At 50.4% G+C, this 18,972-nt stretch overlaps 1 protein-coding gene across 5 annotated transcripts; it reads left to right on the top strand.

The window, feature by feature from the left end:
- The first annotated feature begins 710 nt into the window (after positions 1-710).
- On the top strand, positions 711-18,425 carry SGTA (small glutamine rich tetratricopeptide repeat co-chaperone alpha). 5 transcript variants are annotated; one of them, XM_081134587.1, is made up of 14 exons: positions 815-887; positions 1,441-1,518; positions 6,485-6,581; positions 8,243-8,382; positions 9,034-9,137; positions 9,374-9,458; positions 10,536-10,635; positions 11,810-11,914; positions 12,839-12,977; positions 13,819-13,881; positions 15,337-15,374; positions 15,958-16,047; positions 16,260-16,382; positions 17,336-18,425. In XM_081134587.1, exons 4-13 carry the CDS (start codon positions 8,283-8,285, stop codon positions 16,372-16,374), a joined length of 939 nt encoding a protein of 312 aa, XP_080990713.1. In that variant the 5' UTR covers positions 815-887; positions 1,441-1,518; positions 6,485-6,581; positions 8,243-8,282; the 3' UTR covers positions 16,375-16,382; positions 17,336-18,425. The 5 variants fall into 5 exon arrangements, with proteins under 5 accessions (XP_080990710.1, XP_080990713.1, XP_080990712.1 ...); XM_081134586.1 differs by lacking the exon at positions 6,485-6,581 and having other exon boundaries at positions 816-887; XM_081134585.1 differs by lacking the exon at positions 1,441-1,518 and having other exon boundaries at positions 817-887.
- Positions 18,426-18,972: the final 547 nt, after the last annotated feature.

The raw sequence follows: 18,972 nt of genomic DNA, 5'->3' as shown, positions 1-18,972 counted from the left end.
TGGCAACTTTTAACATTAGTGGAGGGCAGTTCTGAGTCATCCTAGGGAATTTCTCATTACTCCGTATTAAGCACACCAAGTTTAATTCTACTTTAGTCTTCATTTTCACTGTTCGCTGTACCTGGAGTGTTTTTCCTCATCCTCCAAACCCGCATTTAAAAAGAGAGGCCCTCCTTAACCATCCCAGCCAACTTATCTCCCCAGTCACGATCACAACACCCCATATTTCTTCATAGTCCTTCCCATTAAGTGAAATTCATTAATTTATGAATTCATTAGTTTACTATTTTATAATTCGTCTACCCCAATACAAAATAATGAGAGCAAACACTTTGCTGGTCTTTACAGTTAGTTTGCAATAAATACTTGTTGACCACTAGGCACCTACTGTGAACAATTTCTGTATTCCTTTACGTAGTATGGATTGAATGAACGAAAGAATGCGTTTGCTGGTGAATGGGTAAATGAGTAGGTGAATAAAGGAACTAAGATAATGGATAACAGTTGCTCCCATTCACAGAGCGCCGATGACGGCTCTGGGCACCAAAGACCCAAATGCAGCTGCACCACGTGGCCGGCTATGCACCATGTGACCGGCTCCACCTACCAGCAAGGAATCAGTCACTGTCCTACCGTGCACCGTTCTAGAGGACAAGTCCATTTTGATTCGGTCGCAGAGGTCAGCTGCCCTAAGGACCAGCTCGTTCCCGCCTCTAAATTGCGTCACTTCCCCCACTTCTGCCTGGACAATTGATGCGCCTGCGCAGAATGAAAGCCGACGGGAGAGGGTTCCTTCCGCGCAGGCGTCCCGACTGGGGGGCGGGGCCGGGCGACGCCGCGGTGCGCAGGCGCAGCCGTCGGTGGGTCGGGGTTCGGCCGCTTGAGAGGTGAGTCGGGGGTTTGGCGCTGAGCGGACTGGCTTCGGGTTCGCGGCTAGGGGCTTCCGGAGCTACAGGACCCTTAAGGGGAGGTCGGTCTGGAGTTGGAGTCACCGCGCATCGGCGTGGTGCTGTGAATGGGCAGTACAGAGGGGAAACTGAGGCCGGGCGTCGTGGGACTCGCCCTCACCGGCCCTGGCTTCCCTCCCCTGGACCCCAGGCCTGGTAATGCTGGTTCGCAGGTCCGTGGGTGGAAAGTGGGAAGTAAAAGCGCCCCGCACGTAGTAATCGCTCGCTAGGTGTCCGCTGCTGTACGGAAAAACGGTCCCTTTAAATCGGGCGGGGCGGGGGGGCTCTTTGCTGTCTCAGCGCCGCTGCTCTCCAGGTGGATAACGTTGGACAGCCTCTTGATTTCTCAGAGCCTCAGTTTTCTCCTCTGTGAAACGGGCATTGTCACAGCCCCTGCCTCACGGGCGGGGGGCTTGGGGAGGATTCAAGCCACAGGGCCCAGTGCAAAATGAGAGCTCAAAGCAGCCAACAGTTTCTCTTATTTTACACTTAGGGTCTTCTGCATGTTGTGCTAGAAGTTGGAGAAATCTGGGCTTGAGGAACCCGCTGCACCACCTTTCTCCCAGGCTGTGTAAGCTTGGGCAAGTCGCTTCCCCTCTTTGAGCAGCACGTCTCTTATAGGGGCTGTAGAAGTATATGTCTCCTAGGGTCTATGTGAGAACATTCTTTAATCAAGTTCCTAGTACTTGCTCACTAGAGAATGACTGGTTTTGTTATTGGGTGTCAGAACATGGGTGTGCAAAGTGTGTCCCTGAGTGATGTTCCTGTTTGTTTCTATCCCTGATTATTTGTTTAGTCTGTTTTTCCTCTCCCTAGACCAGTGATTTTGTACACCCCCCTGGGGGGGGGGCACTGGGAGATGGGGACATTTGTGGTTGTCACAACTGGAGTGCTCTTGGCATCAAGTGGTTGTGGGGCCAGGGATGCTCCTCAATCCCCCCTCCCCCCAGTGCCTAGGATGGTTCCCCAGAGAAAGATCGGCCCCAAATGTCAGCAGTTAAACCCTACCCTAGACCAGTGAGTGATTCTTTACCACTGAGACCTCTGCATTGGTGGGGGGAGTGAACCCGAAGAAATCATGTGCAAGGTTTTGTGTGTTGCACCCGTTTTTGTAGGGAGCAGGAAAGGTACTTTGGAGTTAAACTCTCAAGTCGGACTAGCTGGGTTCAAAACTGATTTGTGTCTTCTTGGCTTGATGACCTTGAGTGGTGATGCCCTTATCTTTCTAAGCCTCAATTTTTCCTTCTGTAGAATGGGGATTAGGTGAAACAACTCAGGATCTCAGCAAACTAATGAGGGAGCCAAATCCAGCTGAGGTCTGTTTTTGTAAATAAAGTTTTGTGGAAACAGCCATGCCCAATGGCATACACATTATGTGGCTGCTTTTGCACTATAATAGCAGTGTTGAGTCGTTGCCACAGGGACCCTGTGGCCTGTGAAGCTGAAGAAATTCTGGCCTTTTTCAGAAAACGTTTGCTGACCACTGAAATAAGCCATTATATATACAGCACTTAGCTCAGGGCCCAGAAAGTCCTTGGCATTCCAAGGATTGCACCTGAGGTTTATAATTCAATCTTGACCTGGAAGGCTGTGTGACTCTAAATGAGGTTAATCTCTGCCCCAGGTCTAGAGCTGTAGTCTTACTTGATCTTATGTTTTTTTCACCAAGACCCTACTCGGGCCAAGGTGGGAAATACTCATTGAGGGTTGAAGGAATAAAGGGGGTTATAGGCAGGTAGGCAAGACCAAAGGTCTTCTACTGATGAGGAAACCGAGACCCAAAGAGAATAGCCTCCCCAAGGAACCTGGTGGTCCTGCTCTGAATTTGACAGTGACCTCACATTTTCCTGAGTCCGTATGGATCATGTGCCTCCAAGAGCTGGGGTTAAAAGGAAGATGATCTGTCCAGTGGCTCACAGTCTGCTGGCTGACGACAGGCCAGGAAAGAGCCTGTAGGAGATGCTATACCAGAGGTGGGAATAGAGCTTGGGCTTTGCTGGGAAAAGAAGGTGTCCAGCTCTGTCTGAGGAGGTGACCTTGCAGCTTGGTGTCAAAGGGAGAATAAGAGTTTCCCTGGTGGATCAGAGGAAAGGTGAATAGTGGATCTGAGTGGAGCACAGAGGGTTTGGAGCCCAGCAGGTGACACGCCAGTGCTTAGGTGCTAGGCGCACACACTTGTTATGTTTCAGGGAGCTTTCGAGGGTTTGTAAGTGTGCAGGACAACCTGGCGGCATTTTAGAAGAAAACAGGGCTGTGCTTTGGGGGGTGAACCCCAGTTCTAGCTTTGGGGCAGCCTTTCTTGGGTACCTACAGTGTCCTAGGGTGGGTGGGAGGAGCACCCACAGAAGAGATGGGCCATCCTTCAAAAAGTGGATACTTCTTCCTAGGGTATGCGGGGTAGGTCACTCATTTTAGTAAAGTATATCGTTTTTTCCTTTTATTGGTCAGTCTTGGGCAGGGAAATAAAAGGAATAGAAGTTTTTTGTTTTTTAATGATAAAATGAAAAAGTGGATTGAGAGCTAGAAGGGATTCTGAAGGCGCCAAACAGGAACTGTCTCTGGGACCCCTTTCCACACCCTGGGGCAGGACCTGCCCACCCTCACCAGGCTTATTCCCGTACCATATGCCCTGGTGATGCTTTCTGGGAGCTCACACAGGCCATACTGTTAAGAGAGAGTAGGCCTTTGAGAATGTTGTCCAGCAGCCAAAGACCTACAAGTTGTGATTGTTCCAAAGACACAGAGTGCCTAGTAGCCATCAAGCAAAAGTGCTGTCCCTGTGTCAGGCTGGGTCCTGCTCTGTGAGGAGCAGAAGTTTGTTCATCTTAAAGCTTTGTGTTTAAGTCAGATGCTCACACTGTTTCCTGTCCTCCCTGTTCAGTGAGGTGAGAGGAGAAGCAGCAGTTTTTAGGGACCACCTGTGTCAAACACTGTGCCCAGTCTTCTGCTGTGGACCTACAATCCCTTTTCTGCACTTCCGAAACCCAAATACCCAGCACACGGAAGATTTCCCAAAGTTAGTAGCAAAATCATTTGGTCAGAAAGTTTAACTTATGCTGACCTAGAGTCTTTTCTTTTTCCCACTAGTGTCTAGCAATGATTTTGAGCTGGGAGTGGTTTGGCCATGTCTGGGGACATCTGTGGTTGTCACTGCTTGGGAGGTGCTTGTGGAATCAAGTTAGTGGGGGCAAAGGATGCTGCCCAACCCCCCACAGTACCCAGGACACCCCCCACAAAGAGAATGAACTAGCCTCCATGTCAGCAGTGCTGAAGGGGAGAAATCCTGCGCTAATTATTTGGGAAAATAGTGAATTTCATCCCTGCTCACTCTAGACACCAGTATAAATCCCCGATGGTCAGACAGTGTAAACCAGGATGACCCCAGCATCTGTGTGTCACCTCCTCTCTCCTCTCTCTCAGGCTGTACATTTAAATGTGTGCAGCCTTGCCCTGCCTGGTTTGGCTCAGTGGTTAGAGCATCGGCCTGCAGACTGAAGGGTCCTGGGTTCGATTCCAATCGAGGGCACGTACTTCGGTTGCAGGCTTGGTCCCGCTCAGGGTGCGAGTGGGAGGCAACCAATCGATGTGTCTCTCTTACATCTATGTTTTTCTTTCTCTCTCCCTTCCACTCTCTTTGAAAAGCAATGGAAAAAATATCCTTGTGTGTGGATTAATAAATAAATAAATGTGTGCAGCCTCCTAGGACCTCAGTAGTCAAATGGTTATGGAACACAGTCTCCTGAGATCAGTGGAATCCCCTGACCCAGGGGGTCTTGCCTGGGATAATCCTGCCCCCACCCCCAGCTCCAAGGGAACTTTAGATGGATTCCAGGGATGCTATTAAACATCCTATAGTGCACTGGAAAGTTCCTCACACAGAAAATGTTCCATATGTCAATAGTGCCTGGGCGGAGAAACCCTGCATTAGGTCACTGAATTCTCAACAGCTTGTGAAAATACCTGTTACCTCATTTTGTAGAAGAGGTAACTGAGGGCATCAACTGGGACTCTTTCAGATGTGACACAGGGACAGGGAAGGCAACATGCAGCTGGCCTTGGGGAGAAATGGCTTTACCTAAGACATAGTGACTCCAGATCTTATCCTCCAGGGAAAAGAGATGTCCTGTCTAGCCCATCATCCAGACACTGGCCCAGGGCATGCTCCAGGGGCCCTGACTTGTTGACACTCTGGTGTATGGGAGGAAATCACTTCGGTAGACCAGGAGAAGCCTCTCAGAGGTAGGCAGCGGGAGTTGCCTTAAATTAGTTCAGTGGGGGCAGGAGGGGGGGAGCAGGGACCTGGGATCTCAGAGGTTTATATTCTGAGAGGAGGACCTTTGAAACAGAGTTTTTTAATTATAGTAAAATAGACATAAAATTTACCATTTTAACTATTTTTTTGTTCATTTTGTTGTTAATCCTCACCAAAGGATATTTTTTTCCATTGATTTCTAGAGAGAGTGGAAGGGAGAGATGGAGGGTGGAGGAGAGAGAGAGAGAAAAACATCGATGTGAAAGAGACACATTGATTCGTTGCCTTCCTTCACATGCCCCCACTGGGGCTGGGATCAAACCTGCAACCCAGGTACATGCCCTTGACCGGGAATAGAACCTGCGATCCTTCGGTGCACTGGCCGATGCTCTAACCTCTGAGCCACACCAGGCAGGCCTTTTTTTTTTTTCCAATCCTCACCAGAGGATATTTTTTCCATTGCTTTTCAGAGAGAGTGGAAGGGAGGCAGGGAGGGAGGAGCAGGGAGAACATCTATGTGAGAGATACATTGACTGGTTGCCTCCTGCACGCACCCCAACCACACACCGCAACCGGGGGCAGGGAGTGAACCTGGGGCCCTTTGGTGCACAGGCCGAGGCTCTAACTGCTGAGCACACCGGCCAGGTTTTAAGTAACAATTCAGTGGCAGTTAAGCACATTCACATTTTGTGCAACCATCCCCACCATCTATCTCCAGAACTCTCTCATCTTCCCAAACTGAAATTCTGTCCCCATTCAACACTAACTCCCTTCCTCCAGCTCATCACCCACCATTTACTTTGTCTCTGATTTGCAATTGATTTTAGAGAAAGAGATACACTGATTGGTTGTTCCACTTATTTATGCATTCATTGGTTGATTCTTGTATGTGCCCTGACTAGGGATTGAACCTGTAACCTTAGCATATCGGGACAATGCTCTAACTAACGGAGCTATCCAGCCAGGGCCTGTCTCTGTGAATTTGAATCCTCTAAAGAGCTCGTATGAGTGGAATCACACAGTATTTGTTCTTCTGTCTGGCTTATGTCGCTGAGCATTATGTCCAGAAGGCTCATCCATGTTGTAACAGGTGTCAGAACTTCCTTTTTAAAGTTGAATAATATTCCATGGTGTGGATGGACCACATTGTGTTGATACACATTCATCCATCAACGGACATTGGAGTCTGTCCACCTTTCAGCTACTGTGAGTCATGCTGCTACCTGTCAAGAATATGTATAAAACAAACATTTTTTATGTTCTTGACAGCATGTCTGTCTCCTAGGGTTTGGAGGCTGGCAGATGGCCAGTTTGCTCTCAGGACCCTCCAGCTGGGGAGCATGAGTCACCTTTTGGGACCTCACTGTCTTCAAAACAAGCAGGTTGTGGTTGATCTTCATGGGCCCCTGTGTATTGTCCCCAAGATCCTCTGAATCTGGGACTGGCCATTTGCCCCCCAGGCTCTGGCACACCCTGATCGCAGACCTGGTTCCAGGGATGCTTTTGGGCCAAAGGCACTTGCTTGGTAAAAGCTCATTGTGTCCAGAAATAGAGGGGGAAACTCATAACCATCCCCCGAGAGCTTTCCAGGGATGGCTGTAACTCCTGTCCAACTGTACAGAACATAGCTATTTTAAGTTCGTCTCCATTTTAGAAACTGAAACATAATTCACATACCATAAAAACCAGTAGATTTTAGTATATTCACAGAGTTGTACAACTATCACCATGAGTTCCAGAGCATTCCATCACCGTTGAAAGCAGCCAAATCCCCATTAGCAGCCACTCCACAGTCCCCCTGACAACCATAAACTCACTTCCTTTCTCTGGATTTGCCTGTTTGGGGCATTTCACGTAAATGGAATCACACACAGTATGGCCTTTTGTGTATGACTCCTCTCTTTTAAGAAGTTGTTGTTGATGGATGTGGTTTTCCATGAACCAGAGTCAGAGAGCTTGGAACATGGCCAGCATCACACGCCTTGACTGCCCTTGCACCACAACTTTTAGGCGCCAAATGCTAGCATCAGCTCAGTTTGCTGTCAGCCAGCTTGTAAAGCCTGGAGGTTAATGACTCACTCTTCTGATCTCTGGCCAGTAACGGGTTAATGATGATGTGGTCAGGAGGCCCACTCCTTGATTTCTTGAGGGCACAGGCTGTTTACCCCACTGGAGATGTTTCAGGGGGACCAAGATGCTTCACACCGTGACTCCCAGCCATGCTGAGTGGATATGAGGGGCTTTGGGCAGCATGTAGGTCTCCATCCGCTCCTGTATCCTCTCTAACTGGGAGCAACGATGCACCTCAAAGGTTGCTGTATGGCGGAAGTGAGGTGTTCTGTGTAAAGTGCCAGACGAATCACAGGAGCTCAGGTAGCAGGCTCCTCACACATTTCTATTCTAACCTCGGCACTAGGGACATCAGGGCCTGGTTCCTGTCTGTGGTGGGCCATCCTGGGCACTGTGGGGGGTTGAGCAGCATCCCTGGCCCCACCCACTCAGTGCCAGGAGCACCCCCAGTTGTAACAACCACAGATCTCTCTAGACTCAGCCCAGGCAGTACAGCACATTGCAGAGGAACCCAGGAGGGCCTTTCAGTCTGCTCGGGCCAATCCATGATGCCTGTGTCATCCCTTGTGTGCCTTGGAAACTTGGGGTTCACAGACCTGCAGGGCTCCAGCCCATGCTAGGCAGCCCTCTTGAGTCCTCGGGGAGCCCCAGCCTGCTCCCATCCAGCCAGTGAAAGGGTGAAGACCACTAGGCCCAGGGCTTTGTTGCTCTCCTGTGAAAGCAAGGAGGAGGAACTTCGAGGGGTGCTCTAAGTACCCACATGCACAAGAGCAGGAGCTCTGAGCCTCCTTGCTTCAGTGTCTCATCTGTGAAATGGGATTGTTAACTTTTTACCTCACAGATAAAAGTGGCCATTGTGCTTGGGTGGGGGACACATCTTCTGCAGAGTCCTGCCTAGAGCAGGACCTGTGAGTGTGTGGAAGAGTGCCTACCTAAACAGCCCGGTCCTCATACTTTTGCCTGGGGTCTACAGATCCTGAAAACCCCTGGACATCATTTCTTCCCGTCTCAAGATGGATAACAAGAAGCGCCTGGCCTATGCCATCATCCGCTTCCTACATGACCAGCTGCGGCACGGGGGGCTTTCATCTGATGCCCAGGAGAGTTTGGAAGGTACACCTCCTTCGGCCCTGGGAATGGAGTCCCCTGTCCCCACCACCTTCTCCCGCTCCTGCTCCTCTTCTTTCCCTCTTCCCCTTCCTTCATCGATGCCAAGAACCACTACAGGGTAGGTATGATAGGCCAGCATATTTGCCCAGCCGTGGACACTGGTCATGTCCTTGTGTCACAGGCAAGGCCACCGAGCCCTAAGCAGGCACAGAACTGAGCTCTCCAGCCTCCTAGCCCAGTGCCCTTCCCTCACCACAGGGGCCACCCCTCTATTGCAGAGTGTCCCTGGCATCTGGACCCCCATGTCACATTCCAGGCTGGGCTCAGCTCCAAGCCTCCCAGCCAGATGGCCCCAGCATAGTGACCTCACAGAGAGCCCTGATGTCACCCACCTGAACCCCACTGGGCAAGGACAGCATCTTCCCCCACACTTCCTTGCTCTTAGGGCTCAAGGGCATATCTACCCATCCTGAGTTTCCCACAGCTCTGAGCTAACCAGGAAGACTCCAAACCAGGGCTCAAGGGGCACACATTGCATTGTGCTCCGGGGTCTCTGCCAACCCTCCTGAAGAAAACTAGGCACGAGCCCTGCCTCCTGAGCCCCAATGTAAACTTGGGTACATTCAGAAGAAAATACCTTTGTGTTCCTTGTAGTTGCAATCCAGTGCCTGGAGACCGCTTTTGGGGTGACAGTGGAAGACAGTGACCTTGCACTCTCTCAGACTCTTCCAGAAATATTTGAAGCTGCCGCAAGCAAGGTAAGCTTTGGGGCTGCCCCCATCACAGCCCAAAACAGTGAGAGCAGCATGGGTAGATAACAGCTCTAAAGCACGTCCCTCCTGGGTGAGGGAAGTAGGGCACCAGCATTGCGGGCACTGGGCCTGAGTTCCATTCTCTCAGACCTCAGAGGCCCCTGATGGGGGAGGGAGGCTCAAGGTGCTGGGTTTGGAGGAGGAAGAGGACAGTAGGACTGCCATCTTTGCTTTGGGGCCAGGAGATGCCACAGAACCTGAGGAGCCCCGAGCGAACTCCACCTTCAGAGGAGGACTCAGCCGAGGCAGAGCGCCTCAAAACCGAAGGTGAGAGAAGGGTTCTCCATCCCCCTTGGGCACCTTGCCCACCTAGACTCCAGGGGCTGCAAGAGGGTGAGGTAGGTTGGTCCCTGGCTTTGAAGCCAAGGGAGGGTTGCTCTTGAGCAATAGACAGCAAACCAGCCTTTGGAGATAGGGTGGAGATGGCTTTTAAGAACACAGATGTATGTGGAGAAATTGTAGTTTCACACATAACAGGTGAGAATGTAAGTGGTGCAGCTGCTATGGAAATAGTCTGACAGCTTCCCAAATAGTTAAACATAGAGTGATCACATGACCCAGCAAATACACACGTCCACAAAGATGCTTGTACACAAATGCTCATAGGAGCACAATTCATAGTAACCAAGAAGTGTAAACCACCCAGATGTCAGTCTGCTGGGGAACAGATACATACAAGGTGGCCTATCCACGCACTGGAATGTTACTCAGCCATGAAAAGTAGTGAGGCACTGACCGTGCTACAACATGGATGGACCTTGAACACATGAAGCTCAGTGAGAGAAGCCAGACACAAAAGGCCACACAATGTGTGAGTCTATTTATATGAAATGTCCAGAACAGGCAAATCCACAGACAGAGGAAGTGGGTTCATGGTTATCAGGCTAGGAGGGGGGAATTGACTACTGATGAGGACAGAGTTACTTTTTGGGGTGATGGATGTTCTGAAATTAGATGGAGGTTCTGGTTGCACAACTCTGAATATACTAAAAAAACACTTAATTGTACACTTTTAAAGGGTGAATTTTGTGGTATGTGGATTACATCTCATTGAAACTGGGCTCTATTTCTAAAAGAAGATGCAGAAGTGACAGTATTTGAGACTTACGTGCCCAAGCACCACAACCAAAGCAGTAACAGCTACCATCACCAAGTGCTGGCTCAGGCCAGCCCTTGCAAGACATTCAATGCAATCCACACCCCCAAGCCTACGCCTGAGTGTTTGTATCCTGCCCCCTGAAATCTCAGGCCTTCAGTTAGGAGCTGAGAGAGCTGAGAATGACACCTCAGACCCCTTAGGTCTCTTGTGAACAGCCAGTGTACATTTTTTTTCTTTCTCTCTAGGAAATGAGCAGATGAAAGTTGAGAACTTTGAGGCTGCCGTGCACTTCTACGGGAAAGCTATCGAGCTCAATCCCGCAAACGCTGTCTATTTCTGTAACAGGTACCTGCCAGGCCTGCTCAGGGGCCAGGTCAGCCAATCTCACTCCCTGGTGAATTGGACAGGCTATTGTACTATAGGTTACTGATTGCCCCACCACAATCCCAAATAACCATAGTGTTAGGCAGTCAGCGAGCTGTCCATCAGTTGATGGTGATGTTAAAATTAGGTGTTACCATTCTCTACTCAGATGTGGAGTGAAGAAAATAACCCAAAATTTGGATAACGTCATGCATATGCTCACGGCAGCATTGACAATAGTGAGGAACTGCGTCTGGCCTGTACTTTTTCTTTTTCCTTGTTTTTATTTTTATTTATTTTAATATATATATTGATTTCAGAGAGAGGAAGGGAGAGGGAGAGAGAGAGATAGAAACATCAATGATGAGAGTCATTTACCAGCTGCCTCCTGCATGCCCCTTACTGGGAATCGAGCCTGCAACCTGGGCATGTACCCTGACTGGGAATCAAACCGCAATCTCCTGGATCATGGGGTCAGTCCTCAACCCCTGAGCCACACTGACTGGTTGGCCTGTGCTTTCAAAGGAAAAGTCAAATTAGCTGTCACATAGCTTCACTCTACAGAACATTGTGCTAATGAGAGGGACTGAGTGGAAAGCAGGAGGTAGCATCGCACAATCAGTGTGGAAGCCATGGAAACACATAGTGTATAGAAGATACCAGAAGCATGCATGCCAAGGGTTGTCCACATCATCTCAGGGTAGAAGTGCCTTTGTTTTGATTTCTTTTTTTTTTAAATTTTTTTTGGGGGAGGTAATTCTAGATATACAGAAAAGTTGCAGAGGGCATGCAGACTTATTTGGCAACATAAGATGGGCATGAGCTCCCCCCAAAAGAAAGAGCCTGCACCGCAGAGCCCTGTGACTGTGGGTTCAGAACCAGGTCCTTTCACTGCCTGTCTGTTGTGCAGCATGGGGCCACACCCCTCTGCCTCCCTCGGCCTTAGTTTCCCCTGTCAAGTGGGGCATCACCCTTTCCACAGCCCCCCAGCACAGGTGCCTAGCAGATGGATGTCCATGTCAAAGCCTGCACACCCCTTTGCAACCCCATATCCACCTTACCTTACAGATGGGGAAACCAAGGCCCATCCCCAAATGGCTCATCCTAGGTGGCCAACAAGGTACATAATTCTGAATGCCCTGCTTTATTTCCTCAGAGCCGCAGCCTACAGCAAACTGGGGAATTACGCAGGGGCCGTGCAGGACTGTGAGCGGGCCATCTGCATAGACCCGTCCTACAGCAAAGCATATGGGAGGATGGGGTGAGTGCCTGGGTAGGTGCCCCTTGTGAGGCCGGGAGGATCCAACCCATCTCTCTGTCTGGGCCTGAACTGCCCCTCCCCCTGCATCCACCACATTCCTCCTCTGATTGTGTGGAGGGTATTCCATTCTAATAACCTACTCTCCAACTCCAGCTGTGGGTCCAGCCATTCAATTCAGTCCTGACTTCACCTACTGATCAGATCCCACCAGTTCAGGGATCAGCTCCACAAGACCACCCCCACTCAGACACCAGTCACAAGTCCAAGTTGTCACCTGGGTTTCTGACTCACCAGCTATAATATGGGTTGCCCATTACCCCCTTCTCAGGATTAATAATCCCCTGGAATGACACAGAATTCAGGAAAACACTTTACCTACATTTACCAGTTTGTTAGGATTCAGATGGAACAGCTAGATAGAGGCACACGGTAAAATCCAGCATGGTCCTGGATTTTGGGTGCCAGAGCCTCTGTCACTGTGGAGTTGGGGGTATACCACCTCCTGGAACCTGGATGTGGTCACCCTCTTTAGGTGTGATCAGAAGAGGCTCCTTATGAATAATACACACCTATGACTCTGGAAATTTCAGGGATTTTAGGAACTCTGCCAGGAGCAGGGTCAAGGACCGACCATATAAATTTCTTTATCTGACCATTCCTGTCCCCTTGGTACTCCATCCTTTGGGCCGTGAAAGCCCTTGGTATTGGGCACCACCACTAGGACACTCACACCTGTGCATTTGAGTTGTCCCATGTTCATCCTCTTAGCCCTTCCTCTGACCCCCTCGTGTGTCCTCCACTGGAGCCCAGACTGGCCAAGGAATGATGACATAAACATGGAGATAGTTTGAGGTGTGGGGGCCAAGGGAGGAGCTAGAAGCTCCCAGGGCCTCTCCCCTTCATCCCCAACATCTCTCCCCCCAGGCTGGCGCTCTCCAGTTTGAACAAGCACACGGAGGCTGTGGCCTACTATAAGAAGGCCCTGGAGCTGGACCCTGACAACGAAACATATAAGTCCAACCTCAAGATAGCGGAACTGAAGCTGAGAGAGGCACCCAGTCCTGTGAGTTCCCCCAGGAACAAGAGGTGTGATTCTGTCAGGGAGGCAGAGCACAGGGCAGGCCAGGCTTGACCTGTGTGCAAAGAATGTACTGTTAGGGGACCTGGCATTTGTTTAAGCAGGTATGAGATATACATACAGAAATGCCTGTTAGGAAGGAAGATGTTTTTATTTTCACAGATCCCCAGAAACAGGAGGGTACAAGCTGCAGGGTTGCATGGGGAAGCACCAGGGTCAATCATGAGGCAACGAGAGGGGCGAAATGTGGACCAGAGCCTTTGTTATGATTTCATGGGAAGAAAAGGGTGATGTGGGGGAAGCAGGCTTGCGATTTACTAGTTTGAATAATTCCAGGGAACTCTGGGCTAGGGGCTGGCCCCAACTGTCTGGCACCTGGCTCTGGGGTGACTGTGGCAGGAGGATAGTTGCCCGAGTGTGAAAATCCCATAGAGGAGAGGGTGGGAGTGGACACTGGGCTGACTGACTTGCATTTGAAAGGTGCATTCCTGGGTGAGTTGTGGACTGTCTCTAGGAATTGGTCACCTTGGGGACGGCCTGTTCCTCTAGGGTCTGCCAGGCCCCAGGTGTCAGAGCATCAGAAAGTGAAAGATGTGGTCAACACAGTGAGTGCTTTTCCCAGTGATGGACACCGGGGCTCCTGCTTTTTTACAAAGTACCCCTAGCCATATGGCCTAGCTGCTCAGGCTGAGAGCGCATTTATTTGAGTTTAACCTCTTAGAACTTCAGTTGGGCCCCACATGGGGTCTTATCTCTCAGTTCCTGAGACCAGTATCATGGCCCTGTGTCCTGATGCCACTAACCAGTGCTTTCCTCATCCCCGCAGACAGGAGGGGTCGGCAGCTTTGACATCGCGGGCCTGCTGAACAACCCCAGCTTCATGAGCATGGTAACTGCCCTCATCTCCCTCCCAGCAGCATCCTTGCCCACCACCTGGGCCTGCCACATCACTGCCTGCCATAGACCAGGGCCACTGATGTGGCACTGTGGGCACTGGGGCTGGGACCACTCTGGGGTAGGGGCCTGCCTGGGCGCTGTGGGATTTTGAGCAGTATCCCTGGCCCTACCTACTCCATGCCAGGAGTACCCCCAGTTATGACAACCAAAGATGTTTCAGTTATTATGTGTCCCCTGTGGACAGCATGGCCCCAAGTGAGACCCCCAGTATTGAGCACAAAGGACAAATCATCCTACCTCTCCTGGCTGAATAACCTGGGAAAGCTACCTCCCCTCTGCCCCAGCCTGGTGTTCTCACAGGGAGACAGTGATAGTGATATGGCCATGCCTGCAGATGCAAATGGGACACCAGAGCACTAGGTGCCTCCGACATGAAGTGCCACTAAAGACTTAAGTCTGGAGGTACTTCTGTCCCTTGAGAGCAGGCTCCTAGCTGTGACCTGTAGGGGCTGATCCCTACATACACGTGTCCATTTCTGGGTAATCTTGCTCAACCTGAGGCCTCACTGCTGGCCTACAGAGCCTAAGGGTGGAGAGTCTCAAACTGTCAAGAACAGGAAAATCTGGAACCCACTGGCAGAGAGAGATCCTCAGTACATCAAGGAGCATCTCACCTCCTAAATCGGCAGAGGTTGCACTTTCGTCATAAGCCTACACCGCAGCCAAAGCTGGGGTCTCTGTTGATGGACAGGGATGAGTGGGTACCAGCTCTCCAAAGGGCACCCTGGCTTGAGGACTCAGCTTTGTAATAGTCACTCCTTTTGACCCCGCCTACCCAGCCACCGCTGGTTTGTGTACTTTTACTGGCACAGCTCCGCTCGTGCGGCTTTTGGCAAATCTGATTGGTTGAGGCAGAGACTGGCCCCAAAGACAACAGTACTTAACCTATGGCTCTTTACAGAAAGTTAGGCAGCCCGTGAGCAATGGTCTGGCGGGCAGCTCTTCAGTTCCTACCCTTCACTCCCTGACCTGGGTTCTAAGGAAATGTCCTCAGTGGAGAAGTGAAGGCACGAAAGTGCCCAGTGCAGTGTTCTTTACTGATAGAGCAAAACTGGGGACTGCCTGGCTCTCCTAATATCTTCAGTGACCCAAAAAAAGATCTAAAATACATCCATCCAGCGAAACCTAAGGTGCCAGTGAAGAAATGTTAGCTGTCCTGGAGTCTCCTGAAATAAAGGTCCCAGACAGGATCAAAGTGGTAAAACTGGTGAAACGTGAGTCTCAGCGCATGGAGGAAGAAACGGTGTAGGGAAGGGGTGGTGAGAGCAAGCACCTGGGGTGACATACTTGCTATGCTGGGGCAAGAGAGCCCAAGGTGCTTGAGAGGGAATGTTCTCAGTCAGAACTTGTTGGTAGCTGTCCTCTGATGATCGGTTCTTTTCTTCAGGCATCAAACCTGATGAACAACCCCCAGGTTCAGCAGCTGTAAGTGACAGCCCTTCTCCCCTGGGTCTTGTGCTTAAATCTGTTTCTGTTGTGGTAAAACACATAAGATTTATTGTTCTAACCATTTAATTTACAACTCAGTGGCATTAAGTGCATTTACAGTGTCATGCAGCTATCAAATCCATCTAGTTCCAGAATATTCCACCACCCCAAAAAGAAGCCCCATCGTCATTGTAATCACTCCCCCTCCTCCAGCCCCTGGCAACAACTAACCCACATCCTATTTGTGACTTTAGTCTGTTCTGAACAATTCATTTAAATGAAATCACACACCGTAGGACCTATTGTGTCACAGACATTTCTCAGTGTCACTTGGGGGCTAGAATTGCCCAGTTGAGAATCAATGTCATTAGAACAAAAAGCTGTTCCTGGGAAAGCTGATGGAATTCACAGGGGCTACCATCAGGGAGAAGGGTGGGCCAAGGGTGGGTTTCAGTCAGGGGATCTGCCAGATGGTGACAGAGAACATCTCTTGCTAGCAGAAGCTAAGGGCTGAGTGGAGCCACTATGAGACTGGGTGGGCTGGGCCATCCTGTGCGAGTCATAGGCTCTCTTCTTGCAGCATGTCTGGGATGATTTCCGGCAGCCACAACCCCCTGGGGACTCCTGGCACCAGCCCCTCACAGAATGACCTGGCCAGTCTCATCCAGGCGTGAGTAGACCTGCATAGTGGGGACACAGTGGGCAGGCAGGGGCACTCCACATGGGAAAATGGAAGTGTCAGCACTGCCCAGCTAGTAGCCACACTGCCCTTGGGGGTCACACATGGGGACTCATGATGAATGCCCGGGGGGCATTTCCATATGATCCTCCAAGGAGCAGGCCAGTATCCTGGCTGGACTGAGCCTCGCATTTCTCTCACAGGGGCCAGCAGTTTGCTCAGCAGATGCAACAGCAGAACCCAGAGCTGATTGAGCAGCTTCGAAGTCAGATCAGAAGTCGAACACCCAGTGCCAGCAACGATGACCAGCAGGAATGACCGCCCACGTGAGTCCCCTCAGGCTGAAGGGCGGTGAGGGGGTGCAGGCCCCCTTCCAGGTGTTTCCACCAAATTTTTTTCCTCCCCCTCCCAACTCCCACTGAGAGACTCGGGCTGAAACCCCAAAGCTCCTGGAAGGGCTGGTGCCTGAGTGTCTACAGGTGATGAGTGTGCAGAAAAGTGTTGGCAGAGTGCTTTTTTGTGCACCCACAGAAAGTGTCCTGGTGGCCCCAATGGATGTGAGATGAGGTCGCCTGGGCAGGGGAAGGACAGACCTATATCTGCCTCTCCTTCACATGATTTTGGGGTATTGTGTTATTTTGTTTTGCTATGAGCAAATGTTACATGAACAATTGCTTAAAAATACACTTGGAGGGTCCCTGGAGGCCTTGGCTGGCTTGTTTAGCTGTCCCCCAAGCCCCTGACCTCCACCCTGTCTATCTCCAGGGATTCTGCTCCCTGGATACAGGTCACAGGCAGCTTTCCTTCCCAAGACATTCACATCCTGCTGTGGTGTCACCTCTTTATTTTGTTATCGTCAACCTCACATTTTTCTTTTAACCATGATTTTTTATAGAAAAATGTAAAGAAAAAAACACAGAAAAGCAAAATAACTTTAATCTTTCCATGCAGAGCAACTAGTGTTAATATTTGGAGTACTTTTTCTTTTTTTCTCTTTTTTTTTTTTTTTTGCCTTAAATTTAAGAAATTTAAGAAAAAACATAGCTCAGGTCAATTTTGTAATTGTTATTTGTTGGAACTTTATCCCCAAACTACCTTCACTGACATTTTCACGTCTGGGCCCCAGAACCACCTGTGATGATGGCCATGCTGTTTCTGTGCTTACACAGCAGCCACAAGCCACACCGGTGCACTGAATTTAGATTTCATCAGCTACAGTAGTGCCATCTCGAATCTGGGCACCTGCCTGACTGACCACCTATGTGTCTTTTCCTTCCAGCCATTCCAGTGCCATCGGGTTCTTCCCGGCTTACTGGAGCCTCCACACATTCTGCCATTTTCTCCCATCGGATTGCCAGAGAGGGAAGAAGAAAAAGAAATTGGACCTGCATGAGACGGATTTTTATGCTTTTTATTTTTTCCCTTCACCCTCACCTCCCGTTTTGTACTCCCTCATGGCTCCCAGACCCTTCTCGAAACAGAGCCAGCAAGCTGTGAATGCAGACCAGCACCGATCTCCAAAAACCCAGTCACTAAAGTATTTTCTAGAATATTCCGGAGTGGGGATGGTCCTCGGGGTGCTCTCCAAGAAGCTACCGGTTTTATGTCCAGCCACATCCGAAGCCTCTTTTTGAGTCAACCTTGGCTGCTCAGACGAGCTCACTGCCAGCCACGGTCTGGACACCAGTGTCCACCGGGCCCTCAGACCACAGGTTTTTGCATGAGGAACTTTAGTTGCAGATTCCTAAAGACATTTTCATTTCCCTGCGCCTGTTGGGAGTGGGACTGTCTCGGTGTGCCTAGGGCAGCTTTGGGGACAATCGAACGTTTTGATAGATGTGCTTTTCACCCCTTTCGATCCTCCTTCCCCAGTACTCACACCCGACAGACCTCGAGGGGCGTGATCATTACCTTCAGGCCTGGTCCCCAAGCCATCCTTGCCTGCCTTTGTGTCTGGCCCATGGACTCCCAGCGGGCTCCCCTTCCTGTTCTGGGGCCCCTGGGGCCACCCTCCTCAGCCTGCAATTGTCGAGCAGGCAAGAGCTGCCTCCAGGGAGGGTAAACACACAAGCCAGAGCCAGGTAGCCTGCCTAAGATGCAAGGCCACCATGGACATCCCTGCGTCCCCTGCTTGGGCGGGGGATTTAGGGGCTATCTGTTGAGTCCCCCTGTGCTGACAGCAGTGTTGGAGTCTCCCTGGTGGTCTGCAAGATCGACCCGGTGCCGTGTGTAATAGGAAACTAGTAGGAAGAATGGCCACCACCAGCCACCTGCAGTGGTCACTTGGGTGGTAAGGTGGCCCTAACTCTTTAAGTGCTAGCCATGGTGACAAAATAACGTGTGGGGAATAAATAGACATCGTGACCTCTGCCCGTCTCTGCATTGACACCTCGGCGCCACCCCTGCCCCAAGTTTCCAGAACCCCCCAGCCTAGAGTTTCCACACCACCCAGGACACTGAATAACATCACTACCTGACACGACTAAGCTCTTCTTGTGCCAGGGGTCACAGATGGCTCCAGAAACAGCAAACCTCTGGGCTGTCCCATGTTCTTCCCTCACCTTTGACCACAGTCACACTCCCACACCCACTATGTAAATGGTGACCTTATGGGTTAAGCTAGACTCCTAGGTTCTGAGGGACAGAGCAGTAAGGTTATTGTGTGCATTGCTTTTCTAGTATGTTCTTAAAGCCCATAAATTCACCATTCTGTAACCCAAAGACCCTCCTGTAACTTCCAGGGGAGATACGTCTTAGGCAGGAAGGAGCCCAGTAAACTTCAGGCTTGGCTTGGCCCCAGTCCTAGGGTTCGTCCCCAAACCTTTGTGGATATAGAAAGCACTTCATAGTCATTACAAAAACTTTGCGTGGACTCTCAGTTCATTACATGGTGGGCACCATCATACCCATTTCACA

The sequence above is a fragment of the Miniopterus schreibersii genome, assembly GCF_964146895.1.
Source record: "Miniopterus schreibersii genome assembly, chromosome: 4".
NCBI classification, from domain to species: Eukaryota; Metazoa; Chordata; class Mammalia; order Chiroptera; family Miniopteridae; genus Miniopterus; species Miniopterus schreibersii.
The sequence above is the reverse complement of the archived record's forward strand: the minus strand, read 5'-3'. Positions and strand labels throughout refer to the sequence as shown.

Coding starts and splice junctions, on each gene's coding strand:
- SGTA (XM_081134584.1), top strand. CDS start 8,283: ATGGATAACAAGAAGCGCCTGGCCTATGCCATCATCCGCTTCCTACAT. Junction 15,375..15,957: donor AACCCCCAGGTTCAGCAGCT/GTAAGTGACAGC, acceptor CTCTTCTTGCAG/CATGTCTGGGATGATTTCCG. Junction 16,048..16,259: donor CTGGCCAGTCTCATCCAGGC/GTGAGTAGACCT, acceptor TTTCTCTCACAG/GGGCCAGCAGTTTGCTCAGC.